This window comes from Myotis lucifugus, unplaced genomic scaffold (genome assembly GCF_000147115.1).
Source record: "Myotis lucifugus unplaced genomic scaffold, Myoluc2.0 scaffold_572, whole genome shotgun sequence".
Lineage (NCBI taxonomy): Eukaryota > Metazoa > Chordata > Mammalia > Chiroptera > Vespertilionidae > Myotis > Myotis lucifugus.
In genome coordinates this window covers 354,538-378,430 of record NW_005871620.1, presented here as the reverse complement: position 1 = coordinate 378,430, position 23,893 = coordinate 354,538, and the positions used below count along the sequence as shown (strand labels likewise).

The window sequence follows — 23,893 nt, the reverse complement described above, 5'->3', positions numbered from 1 at the left end:
TATGAAGTAGCAACAAAAATAATTTTATGGTTGGGTCACAACATGAGGAACTGTATTTAAAGGGCCAGAAGGTTGAGAACCACTGTTCTAGAGGATAAGGAAGCAAAGTAATCTAAACATTCATCTAAGATTTAGAACAGACCAGCATTACTTAACCTTGCCCAGCACTCCAAGGTTGCAGTGCAATCCTGCCCAACCCACTCCCAAATACCTATATACCTACTGCAACCGCCCTCCCCCTACAGTCCTGTCCTTTCCACCTCAAGAGTCATTTAAAACCACTAAGATACAGTGTCTGATTTCAGAGAAGCAATTGTAACTTTCCTTTCTAATTCAAACATTCTGAAAGTCTCACTCATATAAAATGCTATTTTGCGTAGGCATTTCAATTGGGATTTTAAGAAACAAATCTTGAACCACTTCTAAAAGCAACCCAGCAACAATTCTCTACTTCCCTTTCACATTTAAAGTATCTGTGTAGAAGCAGCAGGCTGGGGTAATAAATGCTTAATGATTAGACCAGTAGTTCAAACATTCTGAAAGTCTCACTCATATAAAGATACTTTCCGGCCCACAAAGCCCTCCAGTTTACAAAGCCCTCCAGTGTACAATAGTGTGCCTTATCAAAGAGTTGAGTGATCCCGAGAGCTATAACCTGACTGCAATTTGGCCATTGCTCCTTTCGTATTGCTTTTCACATTTCTCCTCAACTGTCTGGGGCTATCTAATTCATTTATATGCTATCATTAAAGTCTGCAATGAATATAAACATACAGCTATAAGCTACAGCCATCACACCATCAAAGCCTCCGACCAAGTTGTCTGCCCTCACACTGTGCTGTGTCATCTCCAGTTTGGGGAAATGAAATGTGTAGGTTTATGCACACATCTCAGGTGTCAAAGAAGATTATGTCTCTATCTCTAGCACAGCTTCAATCCCTTTTCAACTAAGGGCACCAATATTCTGAGACAAGCTCAACATGCCAGCCCTATTTGTCTTCTTTCCTTTTCTTCTCTATCCAATTTAGCAAGTCCTAAGAAAATGTCTTTTCTGTGGGCTTCTATGAGGCCGTGGTTTTGAGTATGGAACACTGTGACCTTAGCCAAGTTATTTAACTGCTTTTTCACCTGTGAAAAGTAGATATAATAAACAATAGTCTACTTGTAAAGTTGTGAGGATTAACTGAGTTACAACATATGAAAAGCTAAAAATAGTGCCTGGGCACACATTAAACACTTGCTAATATCAAGTATTATTTTTTTCTCAGGTTCCAGGAGTTTTCATTAAACTTTCTTTCACCTATTTTTCCCATTACAGTAACTTTAGCAATTAAAATTGTTTGCCCAGCTAGTGCATTTATTTTGTCTGTTTTTTTCCATTAGATAGTACACTTCTGGAAGGCAGAGATAACTTATTTACCTTTTTATTCCTTCCCTAAAGCCCTTTCATAGAACTTTATGTAAGCCAACACTCAATGTTTATCAAATGGCTTATCTTTGAGTAGTACTTATGCCTTCAACATAATTACCAAGTATTTAAATGAACAGTGCAAACTACCTTTTAAGTCCTCAGGGCAACCACATAAGGGTATTACCATTATCCTACCAGTAAGGGAGCTGACTTCCTCAACATCAATTTGCTGAAGAACCTCAAGACTTCACAGATTTGTCAGGTCTCTGACTTCTCTTCCAAAGACAGGTATCTCACTTTACAGTGTCTCCATAACAGGCCTGTTCCCACCCTCTAAAATAGTTACTCAATGCTCCTTCACTAAATGTTCTAGTATCTATTATGCCTTCGCTGTCAACATCAGAGTGGCCAAAATCAAATAAAGTACATGGAAGTGTTCTATAAGCCATAATTTCCGATAGAAAGCTGAGGTAAAGCCATCAAATACAAAGGGCTATGTAAGTTAATGAGCAGGCAATGAAAATGTTTAGGAATGTTCATAAAAGTTTAAATTAAACAACATTCTGCATGTATTTTCTCTTGGCATTAAACAGCTGTGCAAACGGGAAATTAGACATAAATAGGGATTTTGTATAATTAAGTATATACACAACCTAATGTGTCAGAAAAATTCTCAATTTCAGATTTTAATGATCACTTTAAAACAATCTTTGAAAATGTCAGTAAATCTACACTGATAATATACTCACTTGTAGCTTCCCATTCTGATTTACTTAAGGTACCCTAAAATTACAAAAAAAAAAGAAAGAAAAGAAAATTTCAGATTGAATATGGAAGTACAGTTGATCTTTGAACAACACAGGTTTGAACTGAATGGGGCCATGTTTATGTGAATTTTTTTTCAATAAAACATTTCCTTTTCTCCAGCTTACTATATATATTACATTTAACATATAAAATATGTGTTAACTATTTACATTATCAGTAAGGCTATTAGTTAAATTGGGGGGGAGGAATGAAAAGTTATACATGGATTTTCAACTGTGCAAGGGGTCAGTACCGCTGACCACCATGTTGTTCAAGGGTCAATTCTATATATATGCACTTACTTTTCAATAATGGGCAGAGGTGTCCAAACACTATCTTTGCTCTAAATATACAAATTACTATAAATATTACTGTGACCTGACATAAAACAAATTATAACCTTTAACACCACCCTCTCAATACTTCTGCCCTCCTGCCAAATTCTCTAAACCACTACTTCTCAACTGAAGGGTGAATTTGTGTAAAGAGGGTATTTGTGTAACTAAAAAAGCATCTAGCTTGTACATTTAACTTGGAAAATAAAAAAAAACAAAATGCCTATCTCAAAACATCAAATAGCCCTAGAGGAAGAAATAAAATTTTTATGTTTTTACAGAGAAATCACCAAATGAAGTACATATCATGCAAAGGAAGTAAATTATATTTAAAATAGTTATCAAAATATTAAAAAACATTTTGATATAGTAATGTAATGGCTAACGTGATATAGTAGCAATTCTAGCAACTAATGTAATTTTGAAGAATTGATTAATGTAAACAATATTCTAAGATGCCAGCAGAAATGTGCTATGCAAATATATATAATTTCTATTAATGACAAAGTCACAGTTACAGATAATACAACTGTAGTATTATCGTGTTCATAAGAGAAAATGTAAACTTCATGTAGAAATCAGTGAAAATGAAAATGTAATTTTTCACCATCTGTTCATGAGCCCTGAATTTTATCTATGGAACACCATGGGATAGTAGAACCTAGGTTAAGATATAATGATATAGCAAGAAAACTCAAACTAAGCCTCTTAACATTTTCCTCATCTTTACTGCTTCATATATAGCACTCAATTCTCAATTCACTGAAGTATGTTTTATTCCACAGTCTATGGTTAAAAAAGTCATGAAAACGTAGGGTAAACAGATTAATGTGAATCTGATTTATAACTCAGTAAACCCACGTTCTGTATACCCAGCGGTTCTCAACCTGTGGGTCGTGACCCCTTTGGGGGTCGAACGACCCTTTCACAGGGGTCACCTAAGACCATCGGAAAACATATATATAATTACATATTGTTTTTGTGATTAATCACTATGCTTTAATTATGTTCAATTTGTAACAATGAAAATACATCCTGAATATCAGATATTTACATTATGATTCTTAACAGTAGCAAAATTACAGTTATGAAGTAGCAACGAAAATAATTTTATGGTTGGGGGTCACCACAACATGAGGAACTGTATTAAAGGGTCGCGGCATTAAGAAGGTTGAGAACCACTGTGTATACCAATGAAATAATTTCCTAAGTTTCCATATGTACTTTTTTTCATTTTTTCAGAAAATATGTTAAAATTTGAAAACTTACCAAAGGTAATCTTACTTGACTATTCTTTATGTACTGTGCTGCATGTTCATAGTCATCTGCCTTTTCAGAAGCAAGTTTGGAATTCTCATTTGCAGGATATGGCTAGGGAAGCAAGTCAAACTCCTTGTTAAAATATCACACTGAAATTTACAATGCAGAATAAACATACTAAATCACTGAAATAAAATAATTAACACAATAATTCCCAAGTATTACTTCAGGAAGACATACTACATATACTTATGAAATATATATATCCTATATAACATCCCCCTGATCGGCCCTGCTCTGTGGGTGATAGAGGATGGCGCCCCAACCCCCCTCCACGGGCCTTGCTCTATGTGTGACAGGGTAGAGCCATAACCTCCCCATTGGCCCTGCCCTGAGTGTGACAGGGTGCAGCGCCCCAACCCCCTGATCCGCCCTGCTCTGTGCATGACAGGGGGCGGAGCCCCAACTCCCCCATTGGCCCTGGTCTGAGCCTGACCAGGGGCTGCACTTAGGGATTGGGCCTGCCCTCTGCCACCCGGGAGCAGGCCTAAGCCAGCAGGTCGTTATCTCCCGAGGGGTCCCAGACTGCAAGAGGGCACAGGCCGGGCTGGGGGACCCCTCTCCACCTGCCCCCCGAGTGCACAAATTTTTGTGCACCAGGCCTCTAGTCCTATATAATAAAAGGCTAATGTGCAAATTGGCCAAATGGCAGAACCGATTGGTATGACATGCACTGACCACCAGGGGGCAGACACTCAACGCAGGAGCTGCCCTCTGGTGGTCAGTGTGCTCCCACAGGGGGAGCGGCACTCAGCCAGAAGCCTCTCCCGCCTCCTCAGCAGCACTAAGGATATCCAACTGACAGCTTAGACTCGCTCCCCATGGCTCCTGGACTGTGAGAGGGCGCAGGCCGGGCTGAGGGATACCCACTGGGCCTCTAGCATATATATAAAAAGGGTGGCAGGCAGCAGCAGTTATGGTGAACTTGATCATAATCAGAATATTTGAAGTTGGACTAAACTGTATCATCTAATCACCACCAAGGACCACTTAGCAACAAACACTTGCAGCTCCCTGACTCAGTCAAAGGCTTTTTCTGTTACAACACAAAGCTGAAGGAAGGTATTATCAAATGAGCTAAATACTAATTTGAGCATTATAGCTATTTAATAGCCACGGAAGGCATGAGCAGCAATTAGAAACAATACAAATGAACAACTCTAGTCAACAGAGAACCCAGTGAGTTTAACAAGAAAAGGAAAATAATCTAGCCTCCCAATTATAGGTAATCTCCATATTCTCATAAGCATCTGAAGAAGGGTCATCAAAAAAAGAAAAGGGGTGTGTGTGTTTTTAAGAGTATGCTGGCCAAATGTTTATTCAAAGTACCCCAAGCACTATCTATAGGGCATTTTAACTAATTTCTCTTTATACTATGAAGAATAGTGCTTTGGAAATACATGTAAATCAAAACATAAATTACATAGACCCGTGCAAACTGCGGCTCAGGAGCCACATGCGGCTCTTTCGCCCCTTGAGTGTGGCTCTTCCTAAGCCTTAGGAGTACCCTAATTAAGTTAATAACAATGTACCTACCTATACAGTTTAAATTTAAAAAATTTGGCTCTCAAAAGAAATTTCAATTGTTGTACTGTTGATATTTGGCTCTGTTGACTAATGAGTTTGCCAACCACTGACATAGACTATTTAATATAACAACTATCTACTCTCTAAAAATTATATATTCTTTACTAGCTAGCAAGAAACAATTTTAGACCTAGATCTCCCTGACAAATGTGTAAGAAAATGATCCGGGAATGTCTACTGTGCTATCTTCTCTTTCTTTTCTTTATAAATATCCTACAGTGAGTGGAGGCATTAGAAATTTAACTATTTGTTTGCTGTTTAAAAAGTATTTGGCTTTTTGGACTTCCATATTGTTACCATTAGCAACTATACTCTTGATCGCATCTTAACACAAGATATAAGAAAATCATTTGTGGTCACTAAATTCTTTTTTGAACTTTTAACCCTACATTTTATAGTTTCATTGCATCATGAAGCTTCAAAACTTTAATTTGAATGTCTGCCAAACTATTCTGTTGTAAATTTTTTCTTACCAGTATAATCAGACTCCTCCATGTGATTATTTGCTTGTCAAAAATCTAGTTTCATTCCCCTATTGATCATTTTCAAAGACCAAATAACACGACTATGAAGTTCCAAAACTGATTTTTTTTTCTAAACTTGCTAAAATGTACATATCCTGTGACGTATCTCCTCTCAAAGCAGTTACCTTTCCAGGACTGTTTCCAGGTGAGAAAAAAGAAAAGAGGTGTCTTATAACCAGTGATGGCGAACCTATGACACGTGTGTCAGAGGTGACATGAGAGCTCATTTTTTTGGTTCATTTTTCTTTGTTAAATGGCATTTAAATATATAAAATAAATATCAAAAATATAAGTCTTTGTTTTACTATGGTTGCAAATATCAAAAAAATTCTATATGTGACACGGCACCAGAGTTAAGTTAGGGTTTTTCAAAATGCTGACACGCCGAGCTCAAAAGGTTCGCCATCACCGCTTATAACTATAGTTCCTTGGCTTATGTCTTTTCATTCTTTCTTCCATCTGCTACACTGCTCCAGGAGAGCAGAGTAAAGTTGTACTGGTTCTACTGCTGGAACTCTGAAGGCTGATGCCTTTAGGAAAAGACCTTTTACAGCAAACATCAGAAAACAGATCCATTTAAAATCTGACCTGGACCAAAGCAATAGCTTCCTGACTGCTCTTTCTGCCTCTGGTTTTAATATTCCTCAAACCATGCTACCCCAGTCATATTCTCATTCTTGTTTGGTCATGACCTCTCACTCAGTCCTTTACAGGCCTACAAAAGTGATTTGGTGAAGAAGTAGAAAAATAACAAAGGACTTTTTCAAACTACACACTATTATTGCTCATGTATGTCCACAGATAGCCACAGTAATAGGTCATATCCACAAAGGAAGAAGACTGGAGACCTACTGTGCTAAGAAATACTGAGTTACCAGTACTTCCTCAAACATTCTCTGCTCTCTCATGCTTCTTTGCCTTAACTCTTACAGTCTACTTTTCTTCCCAAAAGGCCCTCTTATATACTCACTACACTTTATTTCTTCATTACTGCAATTCTCACATTGTACTGAATTATTTGCTTGTATGTTTATATCCTTAATACACCATAAGGTCCTCAAAGAAAGGGGACCATTATCCCATACCTCAGTGTCCAGATGTATTTTTGAATAAAATCCATTACACAAAATCAATTTATTACCCACATGGGAAGAGAAAGTATAAATAACTGATCACTGTACATGCAAAGCACCATCAAGTAAGGATGATAGCAGGGGTGGGGAACCTTTTTTCTCCCAAGGGATTTAGATATTTATTTCATCATTCATGGGCCATACAAAATTATCAACTTAAAAATTAGCTTGCTATATTTGGTCAAACATTTAATTAACTCACCCCTAATGCCTTGGCAGGGCCAGCCCAAATTATTTCACAGGCCTTATATGGCCTGCATTCCCCGCCCCTGTACTAAAGGCATGTATGTGTGTAGTGATTTATGCATAAAACGTTTTGTAATTTTCTTCTTTTCCTCAAAACTAACAAAAATAAGTCTCTCCTCCTAATATAAAGTAAATACAAACATGCCTAATTCCAAAACAAGAAATATGACCAACAAAGAATATGACATGTTAGTGATTTATAGTTTTAAAAGACAATTTAGGATTTAAAAGTGACACTCCAATTCAAAATGAGGGGGGAGGGGAAGGAATGCAACTACAATAGGAAACTTTTCTTGGAATACACCTATAAAAACTGAAGAAAATCTGAATGTTAATAGCCATGTGACCCCAAACAAGCTACTTACCATCTCTGAGCCTCAGGCTGCCCATTTAAAAATAGAAAAAGTGGCTGCTTTGCCTACTTCATGCGATAATTGAGGATAAGTAAGAGTAGACTTAAAATACTTTTAAAATATTCTAAATTGGATGAACCCTCTAAAGAGGTTTAATGACTGATTAATATGACCACTGATCAATAACAAAAATGCTCCCTGACTATGATCAATCCAATTAAACAGTGATAAAACACATAAGGAAACCTAATTAATTAATGGCTTTACAATGGGTTTAAAGCTTATATAGACTACCTTCACTACTGCATTAGGGGGAGCAGAGAGGAGTCCAGGGGTTAAAGCAGGTCTCGGGACCAATACAGGCTAAAGATTGAAATCTTGCTAGACAGCCACAAGGAACAAATTATACATGGTATGAACTTGTCTTGGATCCTGGCCAGGAAGGTTTTAAATTACTGATTAACAAAAGGGCATTAGTGTAAAGAAGTGGTTCTTACCTGGGGGTGATTTTGAACCCCAGGGGATATTAGGCAATGACTCAAGACATTTTTGGCTGTCACAACTGGGCGGGGGTGCTACTGATATCTAGGGATACTGTTGAACACCCTACAGTGCACAGAATAGCTCCTATACCAAGCAATTATCCAGCCAAAATTCCAATAGTCTTGAAGTTGAAAAATCTTACTTTAAAGAATTACTATCTAGAAAATAAAATTTGATGACAGCATCACTCATTCATTCATTCATTTACTGAGCACCTAACCTGGAAAGTTTATGTGCCAAGCTCTGTCCTAGGTGCTGAAGAGTCTAGAGTAGTTACTGGTATAAATAATCTCTGTAACATATCAATATTCAGTGTCTATATGGCCTTGAAAGAATCTCAGAAGCAGCCATTGTTTTCAAAATACTTACCTCCAGGGCCTGCATTCGTTTTAACAGCATTTTATTTTCACTGTTCTTAATCTTTTCTTCATAGAATTCCAGAAATGTTTTTTTGTAGACGAGTTTCATATTGTACTTCTTCACCATTCTGCCCAAAAAAATATTACATAATGAAAAGGCTTCTAAAATATTTGTAATTTCTCAACAACTTACTTTCACACAATAGTGACATCTTCTGGGCGTAACTAAAAAAACTACCATGTCTCCTTCATATATTCACAATAAAATGATGCAAAATAAATGATGAGCAATATACCACTAACCATGTCTATAAAAAAATATGTCTTCCAAATCTCAATGGGTCATAGGGAGCTCTCTATTAAAACAACAAATGGGTCAGGAACCAAAATGAAAGACTGTGAGATGGGAATAAAGAGCTAAAAGGAACACTTCTCTATAGAATCTATTTTATTTACATTCATTTCTATAGAATCCTCACAACAGTATTGAAAATAGCTGCCAACCTCCTTAAAATATTCTTCCTCTTGGGTTCTATGGCAAGTTGTAGACGCTATTAATTTTTATCCCACATCTTGGGTTGCTTCTTTAGTTTGTTTCACAGGTTTCTTTTACCTAAGTTTAGTTGTTGAAGAGTTTGGCCAAGAGCCTTTACTCATTTTCACTCCCCTGATTTTACCCAGCATGCCAACAGCTATCAGTGCTCAGCTCTCTCTTCTGTCCCACGCATTTATTCCACTGCTTACTAGAAATTTCCACCAGGATCTGGCATAGGCATTCTCTAACGTCTCATGTCCAAGGCTGACTCCCACTAGATTCTCTGCCAACCTTTGCCATTCCAGTAAATTTAATGATTCATGCCAGAAATTCTAGGAGTTCTCCATACCATCACCCTCTCTCCATTGCCCACTGTATTCAACATGCCACTACATCCTCTCATCCTATATAATAGAAGCCTAACATGCTAAATGTCCATTCAACCAATCAAAGCATAACATGCTAATGATGTGCTAAGGCCGCTCAACCATTCACTGTGACGTGCACTGACCACCAGGGGGCAGACACTCCGACTGGTAGGTTAGCTTGCTGCTGGGGTCCAGCCAATCAGGATGGAGTGAGATGGGTGGGACATGCCCTGGAGCCATCCTGTGGTCCCTCCTAGCTGGCCAACCTCCCAAATCTCTCCCCAGCCCTGACTGTGCACCGGTAGGATTCCTCGGCCTAGCCTGTGCCCTCTTGCAATCTGGGACCCCTCAGGGGATGTCGGAGAGCTGGTTTCTGCCTGATCCCTCGACCCCACTGGTGCACGAATTCGTGCACTGGGCCTCTAGTTAAACTATAAAATGTACTTCAATGGCTTTCCTTCAGCTTCTTGAACTAGCCATGCTCTTCCTCACTTCAGGTCTTTCATACATATTGTCCCTTGTGCCTGGAAAATTCTTAGCTCCAGTCTTTAACTGGCCAACTCATCCTTTAGATCTTGACGTAAACATCACTTCTTCACAGATGGCTTCCTTAAATCCTCAATTACATTAGTTCTCTCAGTTATATCTGTGTGTCTGTGTGCCACCCCTGCATTCCTACAGCCTCCTTTGCTGCATTTGCCAACGTTTATAACTATGTATCTGTAGACATCATGAGAAAGCCCACGGATGATTCCGGGCAGCAAGTAAAGGAGAAAAGGAAAAAACAGAAGAAACAGCTGGAAAAACCCTGAGGACTTATGAGGTGAGGGGACAGGATGAAGGGAAACATATGCAGGCCACTGAGATTTGTATGTAAAAGGCATATGTAAGGCAGGATTTCCTGTATTAAATTAGCCCTTCTTGGAAAGACAACGTGAGTAAAGATAAAAATCTTTTATATTCCAGACAGTTCCTTTCTGTTATAAATCTCCCAAGTAAGCTTTTAGAAATAAAACCAAGCTTTATACATAGCCCAGCCAGTGTGGCTCAGTGATTGTCGACCCATGCACCTAGAGGTCACTAGTTCAATTCTCGGTCAGGGCACATGCCTGGATTGAGGGCTTGTTCCCTAGTATGGGGTGTGCCAGAGGAGGCTGATCAATGTTTCTCATCAGTGTTTCTCTCTCTCCCTCTCCCTTTCTCCTCTAAAACCAATAAAGCATATTTCAAACAATCAAAAAAAAACCCCAAGCTTCACACCTCAGAAATATCAATTACAATGAACTGAAACTCAATTTGTACAGGTTTGCCATATGAAAGCTAATTATATTTTTTTCAGTTTCTTAATGAAATGGCAAAAGGGCATCTCAAAAATCCCTGTACATTGTTGGAAATCTGTCTCACAAAATGAATACCCATTTCAATAATTTTTAAAAATTTAGATATTAAAGTGATGACTTGTGACTTTTACAACTATTATCATCAGGCAAATTAAGTAGAAAAGATTGTTAGTGGTTGCTTAGCACTAAAAAATAGTTAACTAAAATCACCATCTTTGTTAATTAAAACATCAAGCTAACATATTAAACATATGAAATAACACATTAAAAATGTGTTTAATTCCTTATATTATGAAGCTGAACAGTACCATTTCCCAAAAGTTAACTAGTTTCAAGAACAAATATGTGATTTAAGTTTTTTAATTTTACAGTTTATATTTATAAGTTGTGCATAGTATTTTTCTCATGTTGTCACAGTCCACCTCCATGTATTGTAGAACTCCTGAAAATCTTATACCCGTTATTTTACTGTTTGACTGAGATAAAATTCAAATAGTCACCAACTTAAAGCAAGCAGATAATAAAGCTCTTTTGTTCCCTCAGTTAAAAAGACTTTTGTTTTTAAAAAGTAGGAAATAAAATTCAGTCAACTGGCTTACATATAAGTTGACTCTTCCCCGCTCCCTATCAAGGAAAAGCCTAAGACCAAGGTATCTCATAAGGCCTTGAAGCCTTACCTAATGAAGTCTGGTACCCCAACTTTCCCCGTGTCTATAGGGTCCCCAGGACTCCTAGAAATTCAGGTGCGTGAGAGAATGCATTCCTGAATCAGGATTTTATTATCAATATTGCCTATGAGACATAGGAGATTTCAGAGCTACAGTGAAATATAAAACAACGTTTAATACCCATCCCTGTAAAAAGGATCCATTTGATACTGCCAAGTTACTAGTTATTTTTTTAAAAATCTTTTTTTTTTTTAATATATTTTATTTCCCCGTGTCTATAGGGTCCCCAGGACTCCTAGAAATTCAGGTGCGTAAGAGAATGCATTCCTGAATCAGGATTTTATTATCAATATTGCCTATGAGACATAGGAGATTTCAGAGCTTGACCGGAATCGAACCTGGGACCTTTCAGTCCGCAGGCCGACGCTCTATCCACTGAGCCAAACCGGTTTCGGCTTTTAAAAAATCTTTTGCTATTTGTAATGTCAAGTATTTTTGCCATAAGTTGAAGGTAATAGACTCCCTTTCTTACCTACAAGATAAAATAATTATAGAAATAAAAGAAAGCTAAGTAAGGCTGTAAGAGACCTATGGCATCAACCCTGGATTTGAGGGGTTTTTTGAAAACAAGGCTGTATTTTTTCTTTGGGAACCTAGAGGAATGTCTAGAAATACAGATTTCCCCTTTGCCCCTTTTCCTCCCTGAAGGCAAAAAGAGAATAGCAACAGATAAAAGACATTCTTACTCATTTAGTAATGGAAAATAGACCAAGAATTCAGGGACATCCACAACACCTTCCAAGCTGAAGTCATACTTGCAGCCAAATAAAGGATAATCTCCTTTCTTCTGAAATTTCACAGTATATATTTCATTTCCAAATGATTCTGTTTCTGAAGCTTCAAGGCGTCTTCTATATTTTCCCCAAACAAAAATAAAAAAGATTAAAATTGTTATCAGTTCAGATTTATTCTGATCAGATTATACACATGAAAAAAACACACCACGATGCAATTTAAAAAAGACAATCGATTAGCTTTTTTTGGTTAATCCTCACCTGGGGATATTTTTTTCTATTGATTTATTACAGAGAATGGGAAGGAGGGAGAGAGAGAAACATTGACATAAGAGAGACACACTGATTGGTTGCCTCCCGCACCCAACTTGACCATGGCCAGGGAACCTAGTATGCGCCCTTGACCCTTCCACCTGCAGGCCAACACTGAACCACACCGGCCAGGGCTGATTAGCTTTTTAACCCAATTTCAGCTACTTCAAAGAAGTAATGTACTAGAAGTTCACTAACAATCACACTAATAATAAAATTAGGGTAGAGGGTAAGGTTCATTACCACGAAGGTTAATTCTCTGTGCCTTGGAATCTGATGTGCAGCTTGTCTAGCACTATAACCTTTGTTTGGCTCGATATAACATCAACCTCCAACTTACACATTAAGATGCTTTAGAAGTTCATCTGTAAATCTGTCTTTTGAACTTAAATCTTGAACTCAAATAAACTATCAAAATGTTTATCAATTTTTAGATCAACATGGCATGTTTTATAAAAGCTCTCTGGTAAACATTGCTACTTTAAAATAAGCTTAATACTGAGTCTACTGCAAACCACAAAATATGTGAAAGTACTTACATCAGTTCGAAGCTATTGGGAGTGGTACCAATAAAATAGCCGCCAGGGCTAAGTCTCTCACAAGCATTTCTAAGCATCATGTCAGCCTGATCATAGGACTCAAATGAGTAATGACAGACAAACTGACAACTGCAGATGTCAAAACGCATTTCTGGGTCACGGAATTTGTCAATCAAAAGTTCCTAAAGCAAATAAAAATGGGTAAATATGTTAAAGTCCAACATAAATTTTTTTTTAGCAAATTAATTTCTATAATCAGGTTCCTTAAAATAAAAGTAGGCATGCCCTCCAACTGAGCTATCCTTTCTTTCATGTATAATGAGGATCATAATGAAATCATATTTTCATTCTTGTTCAGTAGAAATTTGATTCCCATTTTCATAGCAATTTTTAAATAAAAAGTAGGGATTCTGAAATCATGTTAAAATGTATCAATCAAATATTACATGTAAAGGAGTTGATCCTTTTATTTGGCTTTATTGAAAATAATACTGAACAATAACTTGGATTAAAAAATTCCCTGAAAAAAAAATTTCCCCGAAGCTGGCCTTACAGACATTAAAAAAAAATACACTAATGTTTTTAAAGGTTTCCAATATTCTAGCAGTATACTACCACTTTTCCTCTCACTTTCAAAACTGCTAACAACACATGTAGGATGATTAAAGATATCTCTAATAGTTTAATGAGCTAACAAGACAAAGAACAAAGTTCAAGGTGAGACTTTCACCATTCAAGTGTCTCTGTAGTTGTTAAATTTCATAGCTGTTAAGCAATTCAGAAACAAATAGGTGAAAAAAAAAAACAAAACCAGACTATAATATATTGGGAAACTACCCTCATAAATTACAAAGTGAACAAAACAATTCAGTTATATTTCAAAACACTGGAAAATAAATCTTGCCCAAATGAGAAAGCAACAAGTGATTTCAAAAGTTCAAATTATTAAAACCAAAAAATTCTCAATGGATCATTAAAAAAATTGATCACGACAGAATTTCTAGTTGAAATGGAAAATGTGTAATAAGGTTTTTTAATGTTGCAAAATACACTTTTTAAAAAAAGGTAATTTTTAACACAAATCATTTACCCAAATTAAATATATAAAAAATAAATTGACAAAAATTAAAAAACCTGTACCTTTGAACAATCAGCAGTTATAAATTCTGCATTGAAAATATATTCATTATCCCGACGATTTTTCATGTCCTCATACCGCTGCTGACACTGTTTGACAGAGACATCAGCAATATCTGGAAGGGGAAGGAGTGTTAGTAACTGTCAACGAAGACGCACAGAGATAAACTGTAAAGTTAACATAGCACAAATCCATACATTAACCCCAACGGATAAACTTCCGCATGAAATCTAGCCATAGTACAAGCAAAAAAATTTATATTTCCTTCAAAACAAAAGAGAAGTCTTTGTTCCTATTATTTTTCAAAAGACATTTAAAAAATTCTATAATCATTTTTAAATGCTTATTCAAAGTTAAAAGCAGAAACTTTAGATTCCAATTTGAATTATAAAACCTAACACTGTATGCCCAGTTTTGGAAATACTGAATTTGTATTTTCTTAATAAAATGTTATTTGCCCTTTTCTCTGTGTTGAGATTTGCACTGACGGAGCCAAAGCAACAGTGGATAAAATGGTGGCACCTTATCATGAATACAAGGTAGTGGCACTAAATGGTATTGCTAATACTTATATTCTTCAGCACTATAAAACTAGCATGGGGGGGAAAGCCAGTTTCATTTGAGAATATCCTTGGTAAAGCAGTAAAAATAAATTTTATTAAATCCTGGCTCTTGAATACATCTTTTTAATATTCTATGTAATGAAATGGAAAATAAAAAAAAATTCTACTATATAACAAAAGTTTAAACAGGACTGATGTGACTGTTGTGAGCTGACTGGCCAATTTTTTCATAGAAAATTATTTTCACTTAAAAGAACTACTGACAAAGTGGTTATTCAAACATGGTAATAAAGCAGTCATTATCTTGAAAATAAACAAAGTGAGCCTGTCACTTCAAGAAAAACAATGAGCATACTTTTTACCAATGATAAAATTTGAGCTTTCAAGTGAAAATTACAATTCAGAAAAACTGACATCTACCACCATGGGCTGAGCATCTTGCCATTATTTCTCTGATTGTGGTGATACTAAACAAATGCGATTCTTGATGTCAACATAGAGATCTGCATAACTTTAGTGAACATTATTTTCCAAATATTACAAAATCTCATGGGCAAAACCATTCAAAGTGCAAGATAAATCACTGGAATTAAATGTAACAGACTATGAAAAGTTCATTATTATGGTTTCAGATTCCACACTGTGGATCTTTAAGGAACTTGTCAAGTTTTGATACAATATCAAAGATGAATATCCTATCTGAAAAGACTATTAAAATACTCCTGCATTTTTCAGGTACTTATCAAATAAAACACAAATCACAACATACTGAATGCAGAAACAGGTGTGAGAATCCAGTTGTCTATTATTCCAGGCTCTAAAGGAATTTGCAAAAATATTTTTAAAATGCCAGTCTTCTTACTAAATTTTATTTTTTAGTAGTTTAAAAAGATTTTTAAAATTCTGTTTTAATTACTATAATCAATTGATATAGCCACACACACAAAAGCTTTCTGGGGTTCATAAGCATTTTTAAGTGTACAGTGGTCTTAAAAACAAAAAATCCGAGAAGTGCCAATTTAGGCAATACTTCATAGGTAGTGCTGTGCACTTCCTATTACTCATCACATTGGGAAGAACATGATGCCTGCTTGTTCTACTTTAGTGTTAAGATTGACCAGTGGGTCCAGGTACTTGAATCATTCAGTTAAGTTCCTTTCAACTTTACCCAATAGTTTTATCATCTGTTTATGATTGTAGCTTAGATCTATTATTTCATCAAGGTAGAAAAATTGTGACTTTCATCATTCCTCCTGATTTTTCAATAAATTGACATTTTCCTTTCTGACCATTTGGTTACCTTGAAATACGGTTCATATAGGGTAGGGAAGATAAATACTCATTCTTAATTTACAAATTTCAGAATAAGTTTTGCAGTAACCTCTAAGGGTGAACATTACGTCATTTTAAAAACACCCATCTCATGCATAACCCCCATATATCCTGAAATAAAATATTTTAGTGTCATTTTGATAATGAGATCCATCTTATTTTCCATTTTCCTGACTGAACACAAATTATTTTTTTCCACGCCATTATTATCTTACCGGTACAAACTAGCTTGTTAATTCTTCCCTTTTTCCATTTGAGCAAATCTCCACCTTTACCACATCCCAGGTCCAAAACTGTAATGTCACGTGTTTTTTTCTGTCGCAACTTTTCTAAAAATTCCCCTAAAACAGAGAATTAAGTCATAATAGATGATCCCCATTTTACTAAAGCATAAATTGTCGCCCCTAATAAACTATTAACTTTTGTCTGACATGTAATATGAAATATTATATTTTCATTTATGTAATTCATAAGTTTTGGTAAACATTTTAAAATATGACAGTTAACAACTTGATCTTCTAGCATTGAAGATAAAAAGGCATGTATCTGGATTTTAGAAAGTTAAGACAGGTTTTGAAGATTACTTTCAGAATCTGATTCAACATTAAAAAGCAGACATTTTAAATTGTAATTAATACAAGAAGACCCAATAATTGTTCATAAGAGAAAACCTAATCATTCGTAATTTTTTATAGTTTTCTCTTTCCAGAGCTAAGTATTTAGCTTATTGTATACCTAAGTTAATTAAAATAATTATAGAATAAGAGTGCTTGTCATTAAAAGATGTCAGGCTTACCACCCAAAAAAATAGAAGAACTAATCAAAAAAGTATACATACTCCTTAATTTTACTATCATCAGAATTCTTAAACACTGAAGTAAAAAAATGGAATCTTTTCATCCCAATCTACCAAATCACATTAAAAGTCAACGAACACTATCAATAGTTCCCTATATATTAATAGCCAAATGCTTCAAACATCAGTTACAGACATCTAAATACCTTAGATGATTGAAGTATTCAGCAATTCTAAAACTTGATACACTACTGCATCCCAAATCTACTTTTTCTGTCTTTATCACTCTGAGTTTAACACTTTCTATTTAAGGTGTATCATTTTGATTGCTAGCATATTCTGTATAAATACTTCTGCCTTTCACTGTCCACAGGATCTTAAAGTAATTTCAATAGAAGTACAAGTGTTCCATATTTAACTTACTGCTGTGAATCTTAAGAAACAGCATAAAAATAATATTGAAAGAATGAAAAACAATTACAAAATCTCTTTATTTCCATACAGAAAGACTAATGAGAGAAATCATCAAGAAACACTTCAAAGATATCTTCATCACATTCATGAATAGTACTCACCTATTTACTAAGCTATAAACACCAACAAGAAAGAAAGTGAATGACAAAGAATGGATGTTGTGAAGAGAAAGGAAAAAGCCAGAGGGAGCTTTGCATACATAGACCACAGATTGCATTAGGACCAGAAAGGCAGGTGTAGATAGCAAAGCATCCACTGAGAGAGTTGCTGGAACAGCTGAAGAAGGAAAATACCATGAATATGCTGAGATAAATTTTTGCTAAGTCTGACCTAATTCTTTTAATGAATAAATACACAAATAAATTATACATCATTAAAAAATATTCAATAAGTTATCTGCATCATTGGATCTGCAGAAGAAAGCAAGAGAGAATAAATCAGGACTAAGGTCCAAAGATTACCTTAAAAGTATAAGCTACAAATGACATAATATTAACCTTAAAAATAAAGAGAAAAGAAAACTGACAATTACCCTCACTGATAACTGGCAGAGTCAAATAAATAATGTTTTTATAATAAAACATGATTAAAAATAAAAATATCAAAATATGTGAAAAAATGAGCCGTTTCCACTCTTAACACTTCTCAGAATGTCTAATTTATCTTTAAAAGTTAGTAAATTATCATCAAACCTAGTAGAAAGTATCCATAATTAGCATCTTTTTCCAGTGTAATCAAGAAAGTATTTTCACTTTTTCTAAGACTGGCTTTAAAAAAACAAAGAAAAACCTTACTGTGAAAAACTTCAAAATACGCTGGCTTTTTAAAAACCTAACCTCGTGTAATAGTCTAGTTGATGTACTAGATATACAAAGCAATAAATATATCCTGAATCATACTTCCTCAACTGACTTCCATTTTAATTTCAAAGGTGCGTTTCCACAGATTAAATACTGGATCCAAAAAGTTGAATGTGTTTGTAATCCTCAATATAAACTTTATTTTCTCCTCAAACACCATACAAGAAAAATAAGTTCAATGGACAATCAACAAACAGGAACTTTACCGACTCATTAAAGACCTCGAAATAAAAAAATCATGATACCGCCAATTTCCTTGATTTAACGAAATCTGAATGTTTAATCCAACAACATGTCATTGCTCCAAAACTATTATTAGAGTAAAATATAACAATTACTTAAAAGCATTAACTCTAATAATAAAAGAGGCATACTACCTTTTGAAAGCCTGGTTAACTTTTCAATTTAATATCCATTAAACACTTACTAATATCTTTATGTAGTCAACAAAAAGTAAACATAATCTTTTTATCTCAAAGGCCTATTTTTAGTTTTGGCTCCAGTTTTATAAAGTCCAGGTTTGATAATTAAGTGAGTAGAAATTAAAGATATAGCAACTTGATATATGATTAACCATTTAGGGGGGGAAAATGAGACATAAGCTGAAATAAAACATTCTAAAGGATAAATAAAAAACAATCATACCAATGAGGATGCTTTTCATCCAATTATTAAAGTTCCTTAGGTAAAAAATTCGACTTTGGCTACGCTTCTCCAAGCCAACTTCCTGAAGTTCATTATAGTGGGCAGCCACTGTTGAGCTGTGTCCTTCTTCTAAGTTCTGAAAATAAGAGAATGGAACAACATTAAGGATTAGAACATGGCAAAAATAAACCTAAAAGAGCATCTGATAAATAAGGATAAAATACTAATGAAATTGGTAAATTTCATTAAACAATGGCATTAGCCACAGAAATCCCACTAATTATAATCAGATGTAAGCTTGTTTTCCCATTCCCTACTTTTAAAAAAATCTCTAGGTTTAAAATTTTCATCTTGATTTTTTGTCTATATAATTTTACTATCAATGTTTTAATAAAACAAGTACTCTTCCAATGTTCTAGTTTATTCAATTCAATAAATTCCAGTCAGTGGATGGGATTCCTCTAAGAAAATAAAATAGGAATGAGTAATATGTATTATTCTATATAATAAAAGGGTAATATGCAAATTGACCCTAAGGGGGGAGGGTCACGCACACTGATCACCAGGGAGCAGATGCTCAACGCAGGAGCTGCCCCCTGGTGGTAAGTGCACTTCCACATGGGGAGTGCCGATCAGCCAGAAGCCGGCTCATGGCTGGCCAGTGCAGTGGCAGTGGTCGGAGCCTCTCCCGCCTCCGTGGCAGCACTAAGGATGTCTGACTAATGGCTTAGGCATGCTCCCCTAAGGGCTCCTGGGCTGCCAGAAGGATGTCTGACTGCCAGCTTAGGCCCGATCACCTGGGAAGTGAGTCAGCAGGTGGACATCCCCTGAGGAGTTCTGGACTGCGTGAGGGTGCAGGCTGGGCTGAGGGACCCCACCCCCCGAGTGCACAGATTTTTGTGCACTGGGCTTCTAGTATAATTATAAAATAGCTGTGACCATTACATGAGGTCATACACAGAAAGGGATTAGAACTCAATAAGCTATGTTCAGTGCCAGTGATTCTTACTATTATTTGCTATTAATCTATTTCAACATTTTCAATTTGTGCTCCCTACTTAAGGCCCTGAGCATTTGGCAAAATTCCCATGGCAGGTACAGGGCTTCAGATGCCCATACTTCCTGTTCAACCAAAGATTTTTATTTGAGAAAAGGGTTCCACTGCTAGTAAAAGTTTGAAAACTAAGTTTATAATACAAGTTCCTCTGTTACAAGTATTCACACTCCACTAATGACAAATGCTTAGCCTATCTAAGCACACTCCTCCTCATGGCTGATGGCAGAATTTACTCATTCACTGAAGCTCTTTTTCCCTCCAGATCCAGATTTGTCTCTGATTCCTTCACAATATGGCATTCCCAGATGAAAATGACTTGCTATTCCTTGCTCTATAGTATCCCTGCTAAATATCAGGCTCCTGTGTCCACTTAGCTAAAATTGTATGCAACTACCCAAACAAGAAGTTGAAACAATACAGTTAAAGGAGTTGCAGTAAGAAAGAAATGTAAAACTGGGGATAATTTTGAATTGTATCATTTCAAGTGATACTATTTCAGATACAAAAAGAGATGAACACCTAATAAAAAATGAAACAAGGTAAATCATCTGGGCCTCATACTCTTGTCTTTTTTATATGCTAAGAAAAAGCAAACCATAAAACTAGCTTTCAAATTTCTAGTCAAATAAGAGTTCTGGTACCATAAAAGTTATCTCATTAGCACAAGTTTCACCTAAATAAAAACAATTAAAATACAAGAGTTAAAAGCTTACGCTATCTTAATACAATGAAAAAAACATTCTGAAGTTAATATGAAAAAACCGGTATTATTTCACAGCTGCTCCATATTTCAATTTGACATATTCCATTATGAATAAAATAAAATACATTCAACATACTTTCTGCTTTTCATCCTCAAGTTCTCTTTTTCTCTTTTTTGGAGTGCCATCTACAGGAGAAGGTTCATCTTTTGGAAAATCATCAGTTTCCAGCCTTCTTTTCCTTAAAATGCCTTCATCATCACCAGAACCTTTTTCCTCTGGTACAATTTCAGCATCAAGTTTTCTTTTCTTGGATGGAGTGTCTTCTCCACAGCTGGAACTCTCTTTTACAAGATCATCTGCAAATTCCATTTTTCTTTTTTGGGGAGTATCTACTTGTGTAGGAGCCTTTTCAAAAAGCCCAGTCCCAGGAGCAGTTGTGCTTTCATTAGTGCTGAATGAAGACTCTGTTACTGAATTTATTGATGCTTTCTCTTCTTCAAGAGAGATCTTTTCACATTCCTCTGCTTTTGCAGAATTTTCCATTTTTGATTACTTAAATAGATGGTAAAACTTCATGAACACTGAAATGGCAAAAATTTGATATTACTTACAATCACTTTAAAATAATTTTAACCAGAAGCTAACCATTCATTTAATTTCAGTGATCAACTAGAAGTTTCTTAAATCTCATGAAAACAATGTTAGTTAATATGTATTAATATCAATTTATGAATATACTAATGTGGGAGTACTAATTACAATCCCTAAACCCTTTTAGCAATCTTACCCATAAAAGTCACTATTGGCATTAAAACTGACAAATGAAGTGGGAGCATATAAGTTCCTTTTCTATTCTGACCCTTACTCTATAGCCTTGATTCCCAAATTGTATGCTGGGCACTATAACAAACTCATACAGGCACAGCAGGATATTTTAAAATTTTAAGGGAAGCGTAGTGATATCTGGTATCTGGAAGATATCACAGATACAGATTCAAGTAGAGCACAACTTCAGCTGAGCAGATTGCACTATATCCCTTTCAATGACATAACTTTGTGAAGCAGATATTTTTGTGGCACTGAAGAAAATCAATTAAATAGGAAATGAAGTTGGTGATGTCAAATCTTATTTCAAGGCGTGAGAAGTTTTACAGAATCCAACAGGTGCATAGATTCTATTAGTAAGGGCTCAGGGTTAACTAAAAATTAAACACAAATTTTTTTTAAATGAAGTTGCTGGGACATAAATATTTAAATTATTTTTAATGTATATATTTTTATTGATTTCAGAGAGGAAGGGAGAGGGAGAGATAGAAACATGAATAATGAGAGAGAATCACTGATCAGCTGCCTCCTGCATGTCCCCGACTGGGGATCGAGTCCACAAACCCGGCATGTGCCCTTGTCGGAATTGAATCTGAGACCCTTCAGTCCATAGGCCGATGCTCTATCCACTGAACCACACCAGCCAGGGCATACTTAAATTCTTTGGACTAAACTACTAATGAGTGGTACTGTTAGGTATTTCTTTTGGCCTGGAGACATTGAAAAAAATACACACACAAAACACACATCAGAGACACTGAGGGCAACAAGAAAAGTCTGGGAACATGTAGTTGACTTCTGAAATCCCTTAAAAGTGAAGATAGTGGCTTTGGATAAGAAGTTTCAAGACTCAGCCAGCAACTTAATAACCAATAAGACTCTTTCAAATGTTCTTAGGCCTAATGGATCTCCAGGGAAATAAGTGAACTATCTATTGAACAGGAATTGTTATGGAGATCCATTTATCGTCACTTAACATATTTTCTCAACTCTTACTACAGAAGAGCTCAAGGAAGCACTGTGCGAATTACTGTTCCAGATGCTTTCAGCTTATATATACATACGTAACTCTATTAAAATGTTAGGCTGTATTATTCAAAACAAATGGAAAAGGGAGACCAGAAGTCCAAATCAGAGGGGGGGAGAGATCACCCAAAAGAGTAATTTTCAGAATGACTACTTAAAATGATTATCTCGTAAAACTGGCCTCTCTGCAATTTATTTGCTAATAAAGAACAGAAATAGGTTTTAAATGAAAATAAACCAATGTGACTTATGACCTCTTTAGCTGTAACTAACGCCTGAAATTTATTTTGGGAATAGGTGTGAAGTTTATATGTGCAACTCTACTTCCACAGATGTGATGCCATTAAAACAATCAATGCGGTCAAAATAAATGACAATAAATTCCAAACGATGGCAGAAACAGGTGAGAATTTTTGAAATCGACCGTCAAAGTGGAACAACGAATAGACTCCAAAATGCAAGAGTGTTGCCCTTCAGAATCCTGGAGGACGGGGTTTACGGACGAGTCCACTGACATGGAGTTGGAGAGGCAAGAAAACGACCCATTCTGACCCGGCTTTCCCAGGCACCTTTACCGCAAGCCGCCTCCGCCTTTTCACTCCACAGAGAACCACCGAGCACAGGGCTGGGACCGCCGGGCTGACGCTCAACTGGGATAAGCTCTCCGTCCCGACCGGGTCAACTCGAGGGCCCAAGAAGTCGCGGCCAGGCGAGAAGGGAATTTTTCGGCCAAGTTCACCCTCTTCCGTCCCTGACGCGGCCTAGCTCTTAAGCCAAGCCTCCGGCTCAGGTTTCGGATTCGCCGCTCAAGGTACACACACGCTGCTTCCTATCTGACACTCCCACACTCTCCGCCCGACCCTGCAGAGCGGCCTAAGGCAGCTCGCCGGCCTTCTCGGGACCCGGACTCGCTAGGTCTGGAGGAGCAAGAGCGCCCACCGACTCCCACTACTGCCCATTTGGCTCCGCGCTGAGGGCACCATAAACCCCTCGCGAAGGGTACCGAAAGCACGAGGCTAAGACAAAGCGAGCTCCTATCGGGAGTCGCAGCGCCCCTTCCACCTTGATGGTGGCGGAAGACCCACAGACAAAGAAAAGAAGGGCCGCAGTCCGAGCCGCACACTCACCCATACAGCCACACACGGTTCTGTTTGCGGAAGCGGCGAGGCGCGCCACGCTTGTGTAGTGACGCCACTTCCGGGGAGGGCGCTGGTCACGTGACGTCGCTCTCGGCCGAGAGTGGAGCGACGCGCGACCTTAGCGCCGAAACTACAAGTCCCGTGGTGCTGCGCGCAGCGG

The 23,893-nt window shown here is 36.6% G+C and overlaps 1 protein-coding gene across 4 annotated transcripts in view; it reads right to left on the bottom strand.

Moving 5' to 3' along the window:
* RNMT (RNA guanine-7 methyltransferase) overlaps positions 1-23,850 on the bottom strand; it is a 29,527-nt gene extending 5,677 nt beyond the window's left edge. The window contains exons 1-9 of one of the 4 annotated variants that reach the window (XM_023745700.1): positions 23,722-23,850; positions 20,879-21,324; positions 18,983-19,118; positions 16,423-16,548; positions 14,315-14,427; positions 13,175-13,356; positions 12,276-12,440; positions 8,629-8,746; positions 3,823-3,924 (exon numbers count right to left, since the gene is read on the bottom strand). In XM_023745700.1, the coding sequence (XP_023601468.1) occupies positions 3,823-3,924; positions 8,629-8,746; positions 12,276-12,440; positions 13,175-13,356; positions 14,315-14,427; positions 16,423-16,548; positions 18,983-19,118; positions 20,879-21,286 (1,350 nt within the window). In that variant the 5' untranslated portion in view covers positions 21,287-21,324; positions 23,722-23,850. Of the gene's footprint in view, positions 1-2,160; positions 2,195-3,822; positions 3,925-8,628; positions 8,747-12,275; positions 12,441-13,174; positions 13,357-14,314; positions 14,428-16,422; positions 16,549-18,982; positions 19,119-20,878; positions 21,325-23,163; positions 23,678-23,721 lie in introns of those variants that run through there. The other 3 variants (XM_023745701.1, XM_023745702.1, XM_023745703.1) reach the window with 3 other exon arrangements.
* Between the last annotated feature and the right edge of the window lie 43 nt (positions 23,851-23,893).